The 22,048-nt window shown below is 34.5% G+C and overlaps 2 protein-coding genes and 1 long non-coding RNA gene across 20 annotated transcripts in view; 2 read left to right on the top strand and 1 right to left on the bottom strand.

The window, feature by feature from the left end:
- LOC100883744 (CUGBP Elav-like family member 1-A) overlaps positions 1–22,048 on the bottom strand; it is a 1,238,863-nt gene that overhangs the window by 740,384 nt on the left and 476,431 nt on the right. The window lies entirely within an intron of this gene.
- On the top strand, positions 1,833–17,619 carry LOC143264523 (uncharacterized). The gene is made up of 3 exons (XR_013038263.1): positions 1,833–2,433; positions 8,036–11,261; positions 17,399–17,619. It is a non-coding gene; the product is annotated as an uncharacterized LOC143264523 (long non-coding RNA).
- On the top strand, positions 13,637–21,743 carry LOC105662080 (uncharacterized). Of its 2 annotated transcripts, none has more exons than XM_076532043.1 (2): positions 13,637–17,398; positions 20,798–21,743. In XM_076532043.1, the coding sequence occupies exon 1, from the start codon at positions 14,684–14,686 to the stop codon at positions 15,818–15,820; it is 1,137 nt and encodes a 378-aa protein (XP_076388158.1). In that variant the 5' UTR covers positions 13,637–14,683; the 3' UTR covers positions 15,821–17,398; positions 20,798–21,743. The 2 variants fall into 2 exon arrangements, 1 of the variants encoding a protein (XP_076388158.1); XR_001095442.2 differs by lacking the exon at positions 13,637–17,398 and adding an exon at positions 18,413–18,878.

Below are 22,048 nucleotides of genomic sequence, written 5' to 3'. Positions count from 1 at the left end.
TAATGTTTTTATAAATTGAAGTTTTATGATACGAAATTTCAAGAAGACGCGTCAGACTGATGGACACGTGACTAGAGAGTGTCACGTTATTACGTACTAGTAGAAGAACACAATACCTATTGTTAATATTTAAACAAATTTAGTTTCAAATTTTTATTATTTAATAAATTTAACCTAACCTAAACCGACTTTAGTATTTATAAAATAATATACCAGTAATTGCAACTATAACAAAGCTGTTTCCTCGCTTGAAGTATTGTACAATAATATTTTAATGTAATATAAGTATTGAATGATAGAAACTTATAGTTATATCTGTGTAAAGCTAATACATTTTGCTGTTATATTTTGATTAATTTAAACGTTAATAATAAAGTTATTGTTATTATTAAGAGAATTCTCATTCAGTTAATTACTGGGACTCGTATAAACACTAGGACATTTATTATATCGTACACGACTCTTAAATTTTTCTGCAGGGTCGACTCTCATTCTCTTTCTTTTTTACGACCGTCCGACGAAAACAAAATTGGCCGTTGAGACACCATAAACAATAACATGCAAGAGATGTAATTTCTGCACATTAAATCCGCAACCCCAAATATATACACAATTACTCAACTAATCGAAGTACTCGCCGTATTTGAAGTATTCGAGGTATTCGAATTTATTTTAAGTATATGTATATTTTTTTGTACTCGTTTAACGGATCACGCAAAATATTGTAAACGATGACAGAAACCGCAAGGTCGGATTGAAAGGACAGAATTCAGTCGCCACCGAAGCCGATGACGAGATCGAGGAGGTCCGTGAATATTTATCAAGAGCACTCGGTTCGATCGTAGGTAAAGATGCCCCAGCAGTCCTCGAGAAGGATGGGAGAAGAGACCGCTTGGAGAGCAATGGAGAGAACGACGGAGATATAATCCGAGGTAGTCGAGCGAAAGTCACCGAGCATCAGAATTGAATCGCCACGAATTTGAACGGCCCCGGGCAACTGTCACGTGCAGTTAGTTGGTCGGCTTCTTGGTGCCGACGCTTACACGCACTCTCTAACACGTGGAAATATAGACGGGTAACTTGGTCCTTTCAACAAATCAAACGTGCTAATGCCTCGGGTGAAATGATCGATATAATTAGAATTGTTCTCTGTGTGAATGTAGCCAATTACTTATATGAGCTGTTTATTTTGAAAGGCAAATCCAATTTTGAAAAAATGGAGATAATAACAGATAAATCTTAATAAAATATTTATATTTGCAAATAATCTATAATGAAAATAATGTAAGTTATCTAATATTTGGGCAATGGAAATTTGGATAATTAACGGTATTGGAAAGATGTTTTGAAAATCGTGTAAGTCCACCTTAGGTTGAAATTATTTTGTACTGAATATATTGCGGTATAATTTAGTTCCCGTCAATTTTAATAAAACTGACAATACTGGAAAAACTACAAATTGTATAATACCGGTGGTACAGGTAACGTTAATACGAGTAAGGATAGGCTGAAAATCTGTTTAGATATCATTGCTGATTTCTGTTATCAGCTTGGAAGTTCTACGTCACTTTCTAATAAATATTCAACAAAGTTAACATAATTTTTGTTTCAGAATAATAACAATTTCACTGTTATTCAAAAATTAATTATGAATCGTGGTTTATTTTGTTGAAAAAATAGTATAGTACACAATCATTTTACCTAAAACTCTGTGATACATCTGAAAGTGAAATTGGTAGGTAGTAATAATAAAATAAAAATACTTTTCTGGGTAATAATGCCAATCCAATAAAATCCTCGTTTAGTAAATTCCCATGAGTAACTATAATTGTTAATATCTTTTAAACAATTGGCTATTTGTTCCTGACAAGGGGTATATGAATGTTTAATTAGATGTTGGATGACGAACGCGTCCAAACAAATAAGATAGCCAAATACTACAGACTCATCCCCAACAAACACACTAATCGAAACGATTCCTACTCCTTACTCATCCTGGACCTCGCACCCGTTCTGAGTCACACTGTCCCTTGATCACCGTCCCTACCTCAACCTATCTCCAGCAATAGAATATATATAAATCTCGCAATGTACAAAAGTCCCAGAAAGAGTCTAGAACTGATTGTTAGTCGACCTAATAAAGTTGTTCGAGTTTTCTTATAATAAAGTGTTGTAAATTCCCCTGGAATTCAACACAACTTTGGTGTCAGAAGTGGGATCCTTCGACGGCTTTGAACTCAGCTGCGTTTTGGACAATCACTGATCGTCTCACTGGGGAAAGGCGCCAATTTTAATTGGCCACGTCAAAGGAGGAAAAAGAAACTCATCCTGAAGCTCATCCACAACTGGTTGCATTAATTAGATCAACGTGTACCCAACACCATTGGAGCTTGCAGTTCTTCTTCAGGACAGAAACACTTATACGGTCGCATTGTAAGTACTGAATTCCAGATAGATCTTTCATTTCCGAAAATTTCCATTTTTCCTATAAAATGTCTCAAACCGATAATATTACAAATTCAGTTGTCACCTCCATAGAGGTATCTCTAGATCATTTAATTAAACTCCTACCAAATGAATTCGAAGGAGATAGAACAAAGCTACGATCGTTCATCAAACAAATAAATTCTGTGTTCGAATTAGCTAATACTTCACAAAAGCCAGTATTGTTATTATTTATAAAAAATAAAATAGTAGGGAAAGCTAGAGATCAAGTTGATATCCATTGTAACCTTACCACATGGGATGAAATTTCGGATTTATTGTTAAGCTTATATCAAGATAAGAAAACACTAGATCAATTAATGGAGGAGTTGAATTCTATTAAACAAATGCGTAACGAAACTATCTCACAATTTTACCAACGCTTAGAAGAACTTCAGTCCAGAATCCTAGGTACTATTCATTCCGCGGATATTGAAGACAATACATTAGCAAGACGCGTAATAATGATTAACGAAATGACCTTAAATCGGTTCGTATATCACTCACATCCGCAAATTTCACAAATGCTAAGGTATCGCGATTTCAAAAATATTAATAATGCTTTTACTGCTGCAGTAATGGAAGAGAAAGCTTTGCGAATACAGTATAATCAGGTAGAAACACGGAAATGTAAAATTTGCTATAGAACAAATCACACTACTAATGAATGTTTCAATAATCGCAATAGGGCTACTCTGCCTATTAACAGACTCGTTCATTATAATCAAATTGATAGAAACAGAATGCCTCAAAGTGAACCTAAACAGTGTAAGTATTGTAAACGGTTTGGACATGTAATAGAAGAATGTACATAGAAAACGCGAATTTAATAATTCTAGAACACATTCAAATCAAAACTCAAATTTTAAATCCAATTTCCAACACCAAGATGTACCTACGAATCGCTTCCAAAATACAAATTCACAGTTCAAATACACCCCCGGACAAACATCGACAAATTCCTTTTGACCACAAAACGTTATCAATCATGATTCATCCTCAAATAACAACAACGTTGCTCCTACAACGACAAATTTTTACAATGTCCAGGATCTTCCCAATCCCCCTATATCTGTAGAAGCAATGACGTCGGAATTCAACAACCTTTAACATTAGATAATTTTACTACTGCATCGTCATCGTCTCATAATCAGCCTTATATATTATTTGAATCACGTCATTCTACAGCACATAATGGTATTTTAAAATTCTTAATCCATACGGGAGCTAGCATATTCTTACTTAAGGCATCATCTATTCAAAATTATACCGTAGATAAAAATAATTATACTATTTTAAACGGGATAACCCCGCATGCCACGATACAAACAATTGGGGAAACAACAATAGATTTAGCATTTCGTAGTGGCAAAATCGTTAGCAAATTTCAAGTTTTGGACGTAGCTTCAATTATTCCATTTGACGGTATCTTAGGTGATGATTTTCTGAAAGCACATCGCGCCAAAATCAATTATGAAGATTTTCTGCTATCACTGAATTCGATTTCAACTCCCATATCTCTCGGTCGGAATACTCCACAATGCTCTCAAACAACAGTAAGAATTTGTGGACGATCCGAAACAATAATTCCTATAAAATTAATAAATCCATCTAATATTCAAGAGGGAATCGTATCTAGGTAGAGTTTAAATGCAAACAATTCTCTTTTAATTCCACATGCAATTGTTAAAGTCGATCATTATAATCGAGGGTTAATAACGATATTAAATACATCCATTGAATCGCTTGAAATTCCAATTCCTGAAATAGTCATTGAACCTATCCCTAATCATTCATATATTCATAGCCTTGCGGAAAGTCGAGACAATAATAAAGAGTCAAATCGTTTACAAGTATTGCATCAAAATTTACGTTTAAATCATTTAAATTCAGAAGAATGCGATTCAATTAAAGAAATTTGCTCAGAATTTAATGACATATTTCATCTTCCTTCCGACTTACTTACACGTACCACCGCGACATCTCATAAAATTCCGACTATAAATGACACACCAGTGCAAGCGAAAACTTATCGTTATCCTCAAATTCACAAAGCAGAAGTAGAGAAACAAATTGAAAAGATGTTAGCACACGGTATTATCAAACCCTCAACTAGTCCATGATCGAGCCCCTTATGGGTGGTCCCCAAAAAGCTCGATGCTTCTGCGAAACGCAAGTGGAGAATAGTAATTGATTATCGCAAGCTAAATCAGAAAACAATAGGCGACTCATATCCTCTCCCAAATATCGAAGATACATTAGATCAAATAGGGATGCACAATATTTCACAACATTGGATTTAGCTAGTGGATTTCACTAAATTCCTATGAATTCCAATGACAGTCCTAAAACTGCATTTTCAACACTTAATGGACATTACGAGTTCACTCGAATGCCATTTGGCCTCAAAAATGCTCCATCCAGTTTCCAACGCATGATGAATAACGTATTAACCGGATTAAATAACATACAATGTTTTATCTATCTAGACGATTTAATTATATCCGAATCCACATTAGAGGATCATAATCGAAAATTAAAAAACATATTCTCAAGACTTAGAGAACATAATTTAAAACTCCAGCCAGATAAATGTGAATTCTTAAAGAAATCCTGTGAATACTTAGGCCATGTTATATCTGATAAGGGAATCGAACCTAATCCAAATAAAGTCGCGAGTGTACAAAAGGTACCAAGACCGCGTAATATTAAAGAAATCAAGATGTTCTTAGGGATGGTAGGATATTATAGGAAATTTATAGAAAACTTCTCTATTATAGCTAAACCCTTAACCCAGTTATTAAAGAAAGATATAGAATTCAAATGGACAGAATCTCAAGAGCAAGCATTTCTCACCTTAAAAGAAAAATTAATTAATAAACCAATTCTTCAGTATCCAGATTTTGAGAAACAATTCATTTTAACCACAGATGCATCAGATATAGGAATTGGTGCAGTCCTTTCGCAGAAGGTAAACGATTGAGATCTCCCTGTCGCGTATTACTCTCGTACCCTGAACGACGCGGAACGCAATTATTCCACGACGGAAAAAGAACTTTTAGCAATTGTCAACTCGGTAGAATATTTTCGTCCATATCTATACGGTAGAACGTTTATTATTTATACAGACCACCGACCATTTCAATGGTTGTTTACTTGCAAAAACCCCTCTTCGAAATTAGTAAGATGGCGATTGAAACTAGAATATAGTTACGAAATTAGATATAAACCCGGATGTATAAATTCAAACGTAGATGGACTCTCACGACTTTTTACAATGAATCAAGCGCAAATTGCCAATATTCAATCGCAAACATATCAAGATTTTATAAAATTTCATTATACACAACTAGAGCCGATAGAATTTCCAGTAGAGACTCGATGCCTTGCAAAGATCAACGAACCAATTATTTTAATTTAGTCCTTAGATTTAGATGAAAGTAACCAATATTCCCAATACATACAATCACATTTTGACTTAACCGACTTACAGCCTACCTTACATGAGGCATCTATTTTAGAAAACGAAAGGCAGACAGTATATTTGCTATTTCCATCAAATCTATATTTCGATAAGATAGAATACAAACATTTGTTCAAATGCTTCCAATCGTTGCATTCCAAAATTCACAGCGATAGTTTTGTTTTTATTTATCCTCATAAGAGCAGCAATTTGAAATCTAATCTATTGTACGAAATGCTAAAGTACGTATTTACTACAAACGACATAAAGATATTCCATAATAATAAAATAACGCCAAAAACGCAAGACGAAATAAATAAAATTTTGCAAGAAAATCATGATAATAAATTAGCAGGACATTTTGGATTTAATAAAACATATAATAGAACAGTTAAATAATACAATTAAGATGGATATTCGGAATTATATAAAATCATGTCACTCCTGTCAAATTAATAAAACGAATTTCAAACCAACTAAACAACCCATGGAAATTACGTCAACATCTAACTTACCATTTGATGGAATAGCAATAGACATAGTAGGTCCTTTGCCTTTAACAGAATCAGGAAATAGATTCATTTTAACTGCACAGGATGATCTAACAAGATATTGCTTTGCGTATGCACTACCAAATCATGAATCAATAACCGTAGCTAAAACCTTAGTTGAATTATTTATGCGATTTGTAATTCCTAAATCAATTCTTTCCGATCAAGGACCTGACTTTATGTCGGACCTAATAAAACATTTCAGTAGCTTGTTTAAAACCAAACATATCATCACAACTCCTTATCACCCGCAAACTAATGGCTCTTTTGAACGCTACCACCTAACGCTCAAAGACTACCTAAAACACTATATAAAACCTAATCAAACAGATTGGGATGACTACATTTCATTTGCTACATTCAGTTACAACACGACAGTAACCAAGTCCACTAACTATACTCCTTACGAATTACTTTTCGGTCGCAGCGCATATCTACCTTCTTCTATTACACAAGAACCCGAATTCAAATATACCTATGACGATTATGTATCTTCTTTGAAGAATAAATTAAATATCTCTTTTAAATTAGTCAAGGAAAATTTAATTAATTCAAAAAACAAAAGTAAAGAATACCACGATAAAAAATGTAACCCTGTTGAATTCAAAGTCAATGATCTTGTATGTATACATCAAAGACAAATTAAACCAGGGTTAAATAAAAAACTTTCACCTAATTTCAAGGGTCCTTACAAAATTACTAACGTTTTTCCTAACAAAACAATAGAAATTCAAGTAGGAAAGAAAAAAATCAAATACCATACCAACTTGCTTAAACGTTATGTTTCAAATGGAAGAAATAACAATACTAATATTGTTGATCCCTAGATTCCGATAGCATTAAATCTCTTTTAAACAATAATAGGCAAACTCAAGTTCTTCTAAAATCTCAAATACATGTCGTTACGAATAGAATAAGGAATTTCAATAACTCCATACAGTCTTTAAAACAAACAGAAACTATAATGAATAACAACACGAAAACAATTAACAAATACATGGTACAAACAGAAAATATCATCTCTAATCGTTTGGTACAAAATACAATGATAAAATTTCGACTTTATTATCTCTATGCACTCAAATCTCTGTCTATTACAACAACTACATTGAAGTAATTAACTTAAATAACCACAATATAATCTCTCCATTTCTAATAATTTCTAATAGTTCCCAAAGATCTTTGTAAAGAACTGGTCAATTATAAAGGCAAATTCGAATTAGCAAACACCATAAGTTACAAAAATCTTCCAAAAATATATAAATTAATCAAACTTCAAAATACAATAATGAACGATCTCGTAGTATTCGTTATCAAGATGCCGCTCATGAGGAGGACAACTTTTGATTAGTTTCACCTAATACCCTTACCTGTCCAACATACAAACAATTAAATCTTTTCATACCACTAAAACCGTACCTATTCCTCTCTCAATCTAAGTCCCATTATACTCTCCTATCGGAAATGAAGGATTGCAATGAGTACCTGGACAGGAAGTACGTATGCACCGATATACATACCGCAAAAATCACTGAAGATTCCACCTGCGAAGTACTACTGTTGATATCGCATATGGACCACCTACCACGCGACTGTTCAACCAAGACGATACACGCTGAAGTCGAAACATGGAAATATGTTTCGAACAACCAATGGCTCTATGTGTTGCAACATCCTACTACTCTGACGATCATCCGCGGGGAAGATAAGGACCACATGGAGGATATTGTCCTTCAACTCAACGATTGAAGGAACCGTTTATTGTCACCCATACAAGCTGGTATACAATAATCTTATGCGTAATTGGTGCCATTCTATTTCTGATCATCTGCGGAAATTGCTGTCATTGGCTGGAATGTTGGAGGTTGCTGAAACGACTATGCTGCTTTACCAGAAGTTCTAACACGGGGGAAATAATACCTCCTGTAATTAAAAATTTTGTCAATTGCAACTTTGACTCTAGCGACCACACGGAACATCGGGAACATTCTACAGAATCGGTTATATATGAGCGATACGGCGAAACTCAAGTTTCTACAGAACCAACCATGAATCAACATCAGTCGCGATCAACGTCACCATCTACAAGCAGATATTATCTCCGATCCAATGTGTCTCAACCTCGAAAAAGCACAACACCTTTATAATTTATAAACATATGTATGTATCGTAATTCATAATTTTTCAATTTTCACTTTTAAGCCTTAATTATGCATATGAATATTTATGTACTATGAACTAAGATCATGAGGGAAAATTTAAAATGTAATCCGAATTCGAAGATTACGATCTTCGAACTAAAAGGGGGAGGTGTTGGATGATGAACGCGTCCAAACAAATAAGATAGTCAAATACTACAGACTCATCCCCAACAAACACACTAATCGAAACGATTCCTACTCCTTACTTATCCTGGACCTCGCACCCGTCCTGAGTCACACTATCCCTTGATCACCGTCCCTACCTCAACCTATCTCCAGCAATAGTATATATAAACCTCGCAATGTACAAAAGTCCCAGAAAGAGTCTAGAATTGATTGTTAGTCGACCTAATAAAGTTATTCGAGTTTTTTTATAATAAAGTGTTGTAAATTCCCCTGGAATCCAACATAGATGTTTGGTATAATGTCGCAGTTTCATAAGTGAGCAAGCGCAACACTTGTGGAGTTCTTCTCATCCCTTATTAGTAAAATCAATAAATCACTTACCTATATTTTAATAGTGAAATAAAGAGTGTATGTAGAGTGAATCGTTGTTTTCTTTTCCTTATATTTTCTAACATGAAGTCGTCTAGGACTAGGTATTCAGGTTGGAAATAATGTGACGTCGCTTTGCTGTCGGAAAGTTCTGATTTGGTAGATTCTCCTATATGAATACCGACGAAGGTAACAGTCTACGACGGAACTTTCATATAGATAGGGTACACGCGCGGTCCAAACGCTCATCGTTTTCTGTTTGTGAAAGGGTTGAGTAAATTTTCTCTTTCAACCCCCAGCTAAAATGCCTTTTCCTTCTTCCGTTTGTACTCCTGACAAATTTACATGTAAAACATTCAACTCTAGTATTTATTTCTTACAATCTTTTTATGCGAAACTCTTGACAAGTTTATTTAAGAGTCAAAGCAACTTTAAAGAAGGCAATCGTTGATGTATATAATAAATTTTTAATGTCTCTAGATAATGATGCAATTTTTACAATTCTTTCTATGTTATATTTACTAAACATAGTTTCAATTTATCTTGTAATCATTTCTTCGCTACACATTGTATTTCATATTTTCAAAATAAGTACCTCTATTATAAGAATTACATACCTAATGAAACAGTTTAATATATTTGTTTTTCTCTATAATATTTTATTAAAAGTTTATTTATACGCGATTTTCATTCGCGTAGAACGAATCTACCTGGAACAGGTACATCGAGAGGCGAGTACCTGTGCTCCAATTTCTGAACTTGTATTTTTTAAACTAAATAATGAAGCTATCTTTTTAAGCATTGATAAATAAATTATGTCTATGATTTATAAATAAAGTAATGTAAAAATGTGATAATCTTTAATAATCCGGTACTTATTCTCAACGATCTACACGCTTTTAAGTTGAAACATAGTTTCTCACTGTCACGGCTGTTTTAAAACACCCTGCGACGCTGGAAAAGACGTTCACTGGATTTTCATAAAAGCATTCTGAGGGAGAATACGGCTGGTCTCATAAATCAGATTCAGTACCCAGACCCGATCCACGATGCATCTAACCCCGATTCCTCGGCAATCATCTTGACCTTTCACAGGGAGCGATTTTACGCGATAAATTTTCGTTGGCATTGCTTGCGAGCAATACCGTGTAAGACAGACCTATTTATAACCAGCCAGCGTTAAGTTCTACCAGGGCCATGAGTTTACGCGAACTCTCCGACGAAGTTTCATCCGTGTCTGAGAGTCGAATGCTTAGAAACTCTCGAGTAGGAACTTTCGAAGCGTTTCGAAGGGATAAAAGAACTTTCCATTCGGGTAAACGCTTTTAATGAGAAAATATGATGCACCGCCCCCTCACAGTAGTCCCCACGACGCCAATTAGAGGAGAATAGCTTTCTCTCACCCCTTCAATCTACCACCCCCAAGTCGGAAACGCCACCACAAGCTATCCACCCCTACTTTATCTCTCCTCCCCTCTCTCTCTGTCTTTTCTTTGTCCTTTCTCCTTCCTCCTATTATCGCGTTGCAAGAAGGAAGTAACCTGGACCGGGTATTTTGATGAAAATCGTAATGCAATAGGCATGTAATACAAAAGGGGGATGAAATACATTCTATCGAAGTCCTCGATAAGACGATCGACCCTTCTTAGTCTCGTGTTCATAACTACGTACTGTGGAATCGATAGGGTACTAAGGGATTTCCAGCTACGGAGACTGGTTATCTAAGGTCTCTCTGTAAAGGGGGCAAGTTAATCTGCAGATTTGGAAATTGATTTCTTTGAGACGAAGCTACTAGTAGATAGGAAAGAAATGTAGTTCATTGCGAGAATAACAAGGCTGCTTATTTTTATAATCCAAATTGATAATCTTGACAGAAGCGATGGAATTAGATACATACATTAAGTGATCTGCGAAATCCACTGGAATATCCTAAGGAACAGTTTTACGTGACCCACTTTATTCTTGGCGTCCTACAACTATAATTACTTTTTTGTTTAAAAATTTCGAATACATCAAACATTGAATATTATAATTTTTTTTTAAATTTTCGAATAAATCAGTTGTAAGGTATGTTCCGAGTTGCTCGGAATATTATTAACGTAATATTTATGGGTATTTTGTCAAGCCCAAAAACGTTTCACCTTTGCAATTTTAAACTGATATTTAAGACCATATGGACGTCTCCACAGCTTGACGTTCTTAACAATTGACAATAGCTTTCTAACAAGCCAGAAAAGCACATCTTTCTAAATGCCAATATACCTTTTCTTAAGGAAGTTTATTTCCATGGTCCTAAACTGTGCACCCCAATAAAGTGGGCCTACGCGCTCGAACTCCGATGATAAACACATGGTGCCCATTTATTACTTCCTTTGAAGGACCCAAATCACTCAAGTACTTTGGGTTACTTTGTTAACAAAATGTAATTTACAATCCTGGAGTGAAGGCTAAAAATCTTAGAATGCCATTCACTGAACCATCTCACCAATCAGTATTTTTCACAAATAACAGTCTGTCCTGATTGGTCCCTTTTTGGTAACGCCTTCGCGTCCTGAACTTTCTGCATTGCTTTCTTTTCTGGCTTTTTAGAGGCGACTAGTTAGTCTTAATTCAGCTTCCTTAGAATATACTTACTTCGGTCAGTCTTACATTAACTTTGTCACTATCAACGACTTTAACACACAACAATCATTACAACTAGTGGGATGATGATCAACATCCTTCAATGATCTGGGCACACCAGTGTGGAGGACTCTGAGCCACTCTATCAATTCTACTCTATAATACTAATTCTACATATAATTCCACTACCGTAACAAGTTGTGGAAACGCCATGGGTCGACGAAGATTTACAACCTTCGAAATTAACTATAAATAATTAATATTTTACCCAGCGCGTGAACATTTTTGGTCCTTCGAGCCGGATTCAACGAACTTGCTCAGTGCATAAACTCAGTTTACAGTGCAATAAATAGGATTATGTGTTACAATGTGTATTACAAGTGTTTGAAAAATCACAGTGAGTGACCACACTGGTGTGTTCCCATGCGCGTCAAACGGACTATTAAGTGAAATCAACTCGAAAACATATCAAACAACGGACAATCTGAGGATTTTCCAAAGGCTTCATCAAGATAAGTCAACAATCAGTATACAATTTCGCTTCTCTAAAGTAGGCTCGTTTAATCGTTTCGCCAATTTCTTTGATATTCTTGTTACACGATTTCATGACATCAGACAGTCATGTCAAATCCGTCAAACTCTAACATAACACAATTCTTAATACAAGAATTTAACATTAATCACTTGCGACACAAATGAAGTAATAACATCAGGCAGATTTCTTGACACATGACCAGTTTTCAATCACGAAAATTCATATCATCACAATGTATCATATTTCTCATGCAAATACAACTACCTGATTTAAGTACTCAATCTTTTCAACAAAAGTCAATGTTAATTGTTCCATGGATCTAAACGGACACATAGTTTCAAAATTCAAGATAATTATTACCCCGTCGTAGCCAAGATTATATTATTACTCTAAGATAGTGTCCGACGGGTCCATCGACCCGCCGCTTTAGCGCACTACCTGTCTCATGCGTACCTGCCCTAATGGTCATAAAACCATTTCAATTTCGTTTACACGTATTCGTTGGTAAAATGGACATATTATCCATTCATCTTCGTACATTTATTCATTTTTCGTACAAATTGCATATAATAAAAATCTTCAAAAACATTTCTTACATCTGGTTGTACAAACAGATGACCATCAACTAATCCGCGAATTTAATATCCTTGATCAAAATTACGGGTTTCTGTCACAAAATAAGACCTCCCATCAATTTCATCAGAATGTCAAAACAGAAAACTTCAAAGTATATTCTTTCAAAGTATATCTCTTTGATACTATATCCTCTTTGAAAAGAGTTTGCCCTATTTTGCAATTGAAAAGATTCATCTCAGGTCACCTCTTTAATAAACAATGACCATTGTAAGGTACTCCTTATATCTAGTTTGTTTGGATTTATATTCTAATATTTAATATAATTGAATTTCTGTCATCTCAACTATCAATGACGTCATAATTACTATTCTGTCAAGAATCAGATTTGAAGTCATATAAGATCTAATTTCATTGTTAGCTTTCTATTTCATTACAAATACATGTTAACAGATACATTCCTATCAATTGTCACATAATTAGTATGTGTTGATATGTCGAGAGAATGTAAAATTAATATATTCATCATTTATGTAATAACAAATAAATCTGTTATGATTGTTCAAAATATTTATTCAGCAAAATCAACAACTTTCTCATTGTTACATATTAACTGATAATTGTTCTGAGAGACGTTACAATAAAATTTTCATATCAAGATATTATCATCTTGTAGAACAAATGTTTTATTTCAATTGCATTTCATGGAATTTCAGTCGAATATCATTTCAGTTTTTATTGGAATTTTGAAATTCAATTTGCGTGATGTCAACATATTCAATTATTATGTACTGTCAAGCAAACTTCAGTGAACATCAGCACATGTTAAATTCTTTGACCTTTCTGAGGTTTCTTTAAATCACTCAGACTTAGAGTATCAATCATTCAATCTTCATTATTCTTTAAGTATCTAAAATATCATCTTGTATTGATCAAGATTCATGTTTCTAAACAATTAATTTGAATTGGTTCATCGGGGGGAGCAAGGCAATTCCCCAATTCATTCAAAATATGTCACACCATGTGTCGTTCAATTCACTTTATTTTATAATACAATCACACTTCAATTTGCAAGGTAACGAATGAACTACAAGTTCAACATTTGCAAAAATGTTTACGTCTTTCTTCTACGTCTCATGCTCCATGAATTCTTCGTTTAAACCATGATCTAGAGTTTATAGTTCGTTTCAAACTGAACCTTAATCATTAAACGGTTTCTCAAACTATTAGAGATTCTCAACAATACGAGATCAATTGTGACATTCATTTACAGTTTTCTTTTAAGAAAATCTAATAACTTTCTTCACAACACGTGGAACAACCGTCCATGCTTGTAAAAAAGAATACCGACTCTAGGTCAGCGTATGGTCATAAACAAAGTCCTTACTCAGTAAAAATTCAGTGTCGATCTTTTGTCAGCTGAGATCAAGTGCAGAGGACAATCGTCAATGGCACCTTATTGTCATCAAGCTTCGACCCTCATTTAGAATACTACCTGATGAGACCCTTGCTATCATCATGGTCACAGAGTCCTATTCTTTGTCAATCTTACATTATTCTGTCACGAAATTTACTTTCGTTTAGTTTCATGGAACAAAATATCAGAACCACCATTAAAATGTTATTATTGAAATCTATATTACAGATTAATTTTGGATCATTATTCATGATCAAAACTTTATAGAATATTCCAATTCTGAAGATTTACGACCTTCTTGAGTTGGAAATTTTATGTCACGTGAAAACAAAATACAGATTCATGGTACTCAATTTAAAGATATCAAAACATCACAAATTCGTGTTCTTTAAACATTTCGAACATGAGGCTCATCCTTCCTGTATTTCTTTGTGGCAAGTTCATATGGCACTCATTGTGCATACCATTTATGCACAGTTTTACCAAAATCCTTGTCTTTCCCAGCGGGCCAAGGCACTCAGACTTATTCATATTGCAGTCGCGAAGTGTGCGATCCTTACAAGGATACGCCAAAGGCACTCGGACTCAATCAAGTATCAGTCGCGAAGTGTGCGATCCTTACAAGGATACGCCAAAGGCACTCGGACTCAATCAAGTATCAGTCGCGAAGTGTGCGATCCTTACAAGGATACGCCAAAGGCACTCGGACTCAATCAAGTATCAGTCGCGAAGTGTGCGATCCTTACAAGGATACGCCAAAGGCACTCGGACTCAATCAAGTATCAGTCGCGAAGTGTGCGATCCTTACAAGGATACGCCAAAGGCACTCGGACTCAATCAGTATCAGTCGCGAAGTGTGCGATCCTTACAAGGATACGCCAAAGGCACTCGGACTCAATCAAGTATCAGTCGCGAAGTGTGCGATCCTTACAAGGATACGCCAAAGGCACTCGGACTCAATCAGTATCAGTCGCGAAGTGTGCGATCCTTACAAGGATACGCCAAAGGCACTCGGACTCAATCAATTGTCAGTCGCGAAGTGTGCGATCCTTACAAGGATACGCCAAAGGCACTCGGACTCAATCAAGTATCAGTCGCGAAGTGTGCGATCCTTACAAGGATACGCCAAAGGCACTCGGACTCAATCAGTATCAGTCGCGAAGTGTGCGATCCTTACAAGGATACGCCAAAGGCACTCGGACTCAATCAATTGTCAGTCGCGCAGTGTGCGATCCTTACAAGGTTACGCCAAAGGCACTCGGACTCAGTCAATTGTCAGTCGCGCAGTGTGCGATCCTTACAAGGTTACGCCAAAGGCACTCGGACTCAGTCAATTGTCAGTCGCGCAGTGTGCGATCCTTACAAGGTTACGCCAAAGGCACTCGGACTCAATCAATTGTCAGTCGCGCAGTGTGCGATCCTTACAAGGATACGCCTGGCACTCGGACACAATCAAACACAATTCTTATTACTTTTTAAAAAAAAAAAAAAATCCAAATCATCCAACTATTTGAATCACCTTGCTAACCACACAAGCTGCAATACAACAGTGCCTCAAACTGCCTTTCATATAAACTTACAACTTTATTATTCTTTGAGGATCTATCAGCCACGTCAAATGCATGTAATTGATTCAACTACCAATTCTTCTTCAAAATGTTTTTCATCACGAATTCACAACTAATTGACAAACACAACCAAAATTCAGCCTCAAATGTGTCGCAAGAACTAAATTATTTACTTTACAAATTTCAACATGTTAATCATTCGAACAAAATCATTGTGAAATCACGCTTATTCATGTTTATCACATCAGACGCAATGATTTACTATTCTATATTTCGAGCAATATATTATTGGCGATTCGGTAACGAGCTCTACGCAAGCGAAAGTCAAGTCATCAAACAAATCATCAAGATTCAGTGTTCAAATGAAAAAAAAAAAAAAACATCATTCAGAAATAATGCGCTATCACTGCAATGGCCTCTTGGTGCAGTCTTGCATCCGGAATCAGACAACCCCATCCAAATGGCCAACATTCAAGATGCCGCAACAATTCTTTCATGAAATCAAGCAAGTACCACTTTCTACCAATCAAGCAGAACAGGTACACCTGGTGACATAAAGGTAATCGTAGGTGATACCACATGACATTCTACAATTCAAAGATAAGTATCTAGACTTTATATTATTGATCGGTACCCTCTCAACGGGGGGAGTATGTTCCGAGTTGCTCGGAATATTATTAACGTAATATTTATGGGTATTTTGTCAAGCCCAAAAACGTTTCACCTTTGCAATTTTAAACTGATATTTAAGACCATATGGACGTCTCCACAGCTTGACGTTCTTAACAATTGACAATAGCTTTCTAACAAGCCAGAAAAGCACATCTTTCTAAATGCCAATATACCTTTTCTTAAGGAAGTTTATTTCCATGGTCCTAAACTGTGCACCCCAATAAAGTGGGCCTACGCGCTCGAACTCCGATGATAAACACATGGTGCCCATTTATTACTTCCTTTGAAGGACCCAAATCACTCAAGTACTTTGGGTTACTTTGTTAACAAAATGTAATTTACAATCCTGGAGTGAAGGCTAAAAATCTTAGAATGCCATTCACTGAACCATCTCACCAATCAGTATTTTTCACAAATAACAGTCTGTCCTGATTGGTCCCTTTTTGGTAACGCCTTCGCGTCCTGAACTTTCTGCATTGCTTTCTTTTCTGGCTTTTTAGAGGCGACTAGTTAGTCTTAATTCAGCTTCCTTAGAATATACTTACTTCGGTCAGTCTTACATTAACTTTGTCACTATCAACGACTTTAACACACAACAATCATTACAACTAGTGGGATGATGATCAACATCCTTCAATGATCTGGGCACACCAGTGTGGAGGACTCTGAGCCACTCTATCAATTCTACTCTATAATACTAATTCTACATATAATTCCACTACCGTAACAAGTTGTGGAAACGCCATGGGTCGACGAAGATTTACAACCTTCGAAATTAACTATAAATAATTAATATTTTACCCAGCGCGTGAACAAGGTACTCTTTATACAATATACTAAAATTTTGTGGACTTTCTTATTGTGTAAAGGAAAATGACTAAATATGTTGTAGCATGCCTAATATAGAACAGTGCGTAACTGGAATACTACACATTCTGTTTAGCAGGAATATTTTGTTATATATCTTTCGTGTTCACTATTATTTTATATTCCCGAATTCCTAAATTCTCAAATTTCTAAATTTCCGAATTCTTAAATTCCCGAATTCCTAAATTCCTAAATTCCTAAATTCCTAAATTCCTGAATTCCTAAATTCCTAAATTCCTCAATTCCTAAATTCCTAAATTCCTAAATTCCTAAATTCCTAAATTCCTAAATTTACAAATTCCCACATTCCTATATTTTCAAATTCCTATATTTCTAAATTTCTAAATTGTATTTATTCAAGAATTTCAAAGAAATTAAATTGAAAAATCTATAAATTAAAAAATTTGAAATTCCTATATTTTTATATTGTTAAATTCTCAAACTCCCCAACCTCCCTAAAAATTACCGAAAACTTGAGCATAGTGTATCGTACACGCAAAAGATTCAACCAGAATGCGTTGTTGCATTTTCATAATACCAGAACGCGATGTAGTCATTTTCTTCAACAGCCATAACAAGTACTTCGTATCATGGCATTTTTAGTGTACCAAACCGCGCTGTGGTTCTTTGAGAACAGTCAGGATAGAAAATTTCATGTTGTGGTTCTTGCTCTAAAACCACTGCGCGTTGTTGTCGATTTTTGTCATTCATTTAGCGTATGGCGTTTTAGCAATTCAGATTCCCATATTAATTTCATTTGAAAGTGGGTGGAATTTTATTGAATTTGGTGATATGTTTTAGTTATAGTTTATCATGATACAGTTTCAAAATTTAAAACGATGTTAAAATTATCGTTTAGAAATCAAATTTCATTTTACATGAATTTGCTATTCTATTCATGAATAAAAACCTTGTAAATTAATCGTACAATTATAAATTACAAATTGTAAATAGAAATATAAAAAATGACTTGATTTGAAACAAATAATTTCACCATCTACATGTATATCAAATGTTGTGAAAAAATGCAAAAATAACAGGCTTAATACGTAATGTATGCATATAGTAAGTCTCTAAAAAAATTTGTTTTGACAAGTGTTTAAAGTTTTCGAGCAAAATTATAAAAGACGTGGAAAACTTGTAATTATCCTTTTAGCAAATCGTCATCGAAAAGTAAATTGTATACTGACTTAAATTATATAATTGATTGTCTGCCGTACACGTCTTAATTTAATAATAATGATAATGTTTGAAATTTTCAAATAAATCAGTTGCAGAATATTTTTCAAACAACGTACAATTGAATAAACAAAATAAAAAACTACGATGACCAGATATTTTTGGATACATATACTTCTATAATTAAAATTTCGTATGCTTTTGACATAGATCTTGATGACTACAAAGAAATACTGCTAATGAAGCTGCAGGTAAAAGTTTTTTGATTACGTATAACACATAAAAAAAAGACTATCAATAAAAAAGATTATTAGGTATTATTGATTTCCAATTGTTACTGCTATTTGGAGTAATAAAACGGTCGAAGCATTAAATTGCATTTTATGTACAAAACTATGAAGTTTTCTTTCGTATTTTATAACTTACGGAAAAAAGCATTCTGAGTTTGTTGCTAACTTTATTTCACTACTTTATAAAATAACTGCAATTTATATATATGTTGTTAGTTCTTGTAAACATCGCGTACAGAATCTTCCTTTTATTCCACTGCGAAATACTGTCTACTTTTTCAGTCGAAAATCAGTTAAGTTTTATTGCGAATTGGTTATGCACTAAATTTTGAAATTACTAAGTGGACATTAACATGCAGAAAAAATAAAAATTCAATTTAATAAATTACAAAATTAGAATGAAGAAATTTAATAAGGTAAAATGCAATTATAATTACAAAGAGCTTTGTAAAATACTTAAGGGGGGAAATACCTTTAGACCGATGAAAATAGGCTGATTTTTGTGAATTTTTTTGTATAGGATATCTTTGTTTTGCGTTTTTGAAATTTCAGGTATAATTTATTATAACTATTGCCTATTACGCAATATTTTTTGTTTTTAAATACATTTAAAAATGGCGGAATTATAACAGTCCTTCCTGGATGTGTTTGGTGCGTCTCGTGAATCGGTGTGGGTTCTAGCCTTAGATCCATTGGTCTGAAACAAGTTTGCAGACAATGTTTCGAAAACTAACATTCACAATTAGTAGATGAACCTCAGAAATGTGCAAAATGTGTAAAATTAAAGAAATGGCGCGCTTTTAAAGAAAAACTTTGAATTTTATTGAAAATTTTTGCACTATTTTGCAATAAAAAGGACTTTAATGTTCAATTTATTTCATACATTTAGGTTCATATGTTAGATACTATTGTCATGAATATGTGCAAAAAATTTGAGCGCGATTGATAAACTAGTTTTTGAGTCATCAGCCACACCAATTGTAAAAATGTAGTTTTGAGAAAAACGCGTTTAAAGTTTCAGTTCTCCGCGCTGAACGCGTGTATACCCGCGGCGCTAATCGGCCATAACTTCAAAAGGGCTTCGTATTTCACTTTAAAATTTTGAGACAATATTTTTAAGATGTTACACTAACATTTTATGGAAAAAAAAAAATTTTCAATTTTTTAAGATTCTAAAGGTATTTCCCCCCTTAATAATCAATTGAAATAAAACTACTATCTAAGAGTACACTTTTAACATGATACTTAAAATGTTACAATTACGTTATGTCTAATAATAACGCAACTAACATTTTCGTAAAAAATTGCCACTATTATAATTTAATCACTATCTTACTGTACTTATCCTCTAAATTCTTAACGCTAAGACTACCGAACTTGAACGGTTCCCAAACTTCTTGTTTTGTATTTCAAATCTTGGTAAAATGTTTTTCTTAAAATCTGTGTCAATTTGTATCGAGGCAAGGAATGTGTATATTCAATTATATTAAACCATTTGTCTGTTTTTTCTGCTCTACCTTTAATGTTAAATTATGTGTACATTGATATAGATAGACATTATTTATTTTAATAAACTTTTTACGTTTCGGAAAAAATCAAACCATAAAGTACAGAGACTCGACAACTCATAAATTACAGATTCGAAATTGATTCACTAAAAGGTAAATATTTCGTAAATATGGTTTAATATCAAAATATCGGTAAAGAAAGCATGAAAAATATCTGTCCGAAATTGTTGGAACTTTTCGATAAAGTTGAGGCCACAAAATGGTGAAAAGTATCGGTGCATGGTCTTAAATAAACAGCGTTCGCTGTCGTTGGCAGATCCTGCGATTTATCTTCGTTACCGGACGATATAAAGTCCGTAAACATTTTTACAGGAAGGATGAGAACCACTGGGCAGCAGGTTGCCGGAACTAGAATGGTACGGGGGAGAAGAGGGTTGGCTCGATCGACGGCTATAAATCAGGAAGGACACGCGAAGCTCGCCGTTCCTCCTGCCTCTATCAGGACAAACTCCTTCCAGGAGCACGCTTCTACAAAGTATCGACCGACGGATAAAGGAAGAAAACTGAACTCCCAGCGGCGCATTCTTCGTCTACGCGCCGAACGAACGAACATTCTGTACTCCCTCGAACATTGAATTTACGACAAGAATGCTTAAAACGCTTTCTCCCATCGTTCGCGACATCGTTATCGCGTGCAACTTGACTGACATCTCGATCATGCGATATACACCTGACGACAGAGAATTCCACGATTCTGTAACTGTCACCCTTGCAAATGGAATTCAAGTATTAGGTTGTTGTCTATCGATCGCCTTGTTGGGGTGCAATAATACATTTATATGTATCATAAAGCCAATGTTGAATACAATCATAAATCTGGACTTCCTAAAATTCATTTTTGTAGCTGTTTCTTGGACGAACAACAATTTCTTTAAACTAACCGTTTTCTTTGATATTTTCGTTAATCCAGCGAACCTTGTGGTTTTATTACCCGTTAAATGAACAAGTGATCTTTATACAAGTTATCTGAGGTGAATTGAGGATGACCAACAGCCAAGGGTGCTTTCTGCTTTAGCGATGAACTTCATATTTCAATAACCAATGAAACTACTTTCCGCTACCTGACTAACCAAATTTTTAAAAGAACCAATCCGCTTATGCATCCTCCAACAGCATACTTATCCCAATTCTTTAGCAAGTTTCACAAACACAATTTTCTTGTTAAAAAGTAAGATATTAATGGAATGTCAGAGTAAACATGTTAACTTTTTCAAGGTATTACGTGGTGTTCAATAAAGAAACGTTATACAATCTACAATTCTCATTTTTAGATCCTCAATTTGGCTGTACGTTAGTTAATTCTTTTTAAACAAGTAAATTCATACTCCGCAATCTAATCAGCTTGAACTGAGTTAAGTTAAAATACAACGCATAAATAAAGTTTACTAAAACAAGCGAAACAAGTATAGAAATGGACGGTGCACAATATTAGAAATCAATGTAGGTGAAACAAAATTAGTAATAACAGGAAGAATATAATAATAAAAGGGAGAATATTAAAAAGGAAATAAAAATAAAATATAACAAAATTATTTTAGATTGAAACAAACCATCTAAATTTTC

This window comes from Megachile rotundata, chromosome 5 (genome assembly GCF_050947335.1).
Source record: "Megachile rotundata isolate GNS110a chromosome 5, iyMegRotu1, whole genome shotgun sequence".
NCBI classification, from domain to species: domain Eukaryota; kingdom Metazoa; phylum Arthropoda; class Insecta; order Hymenoptera; family Megachilidae; genus Megachile; species Megachile rotundata.
Note: the sequence above shows the minus strand (reverse complement) of the source record. Positions and strands in the feature narration are given on the sequence as shown.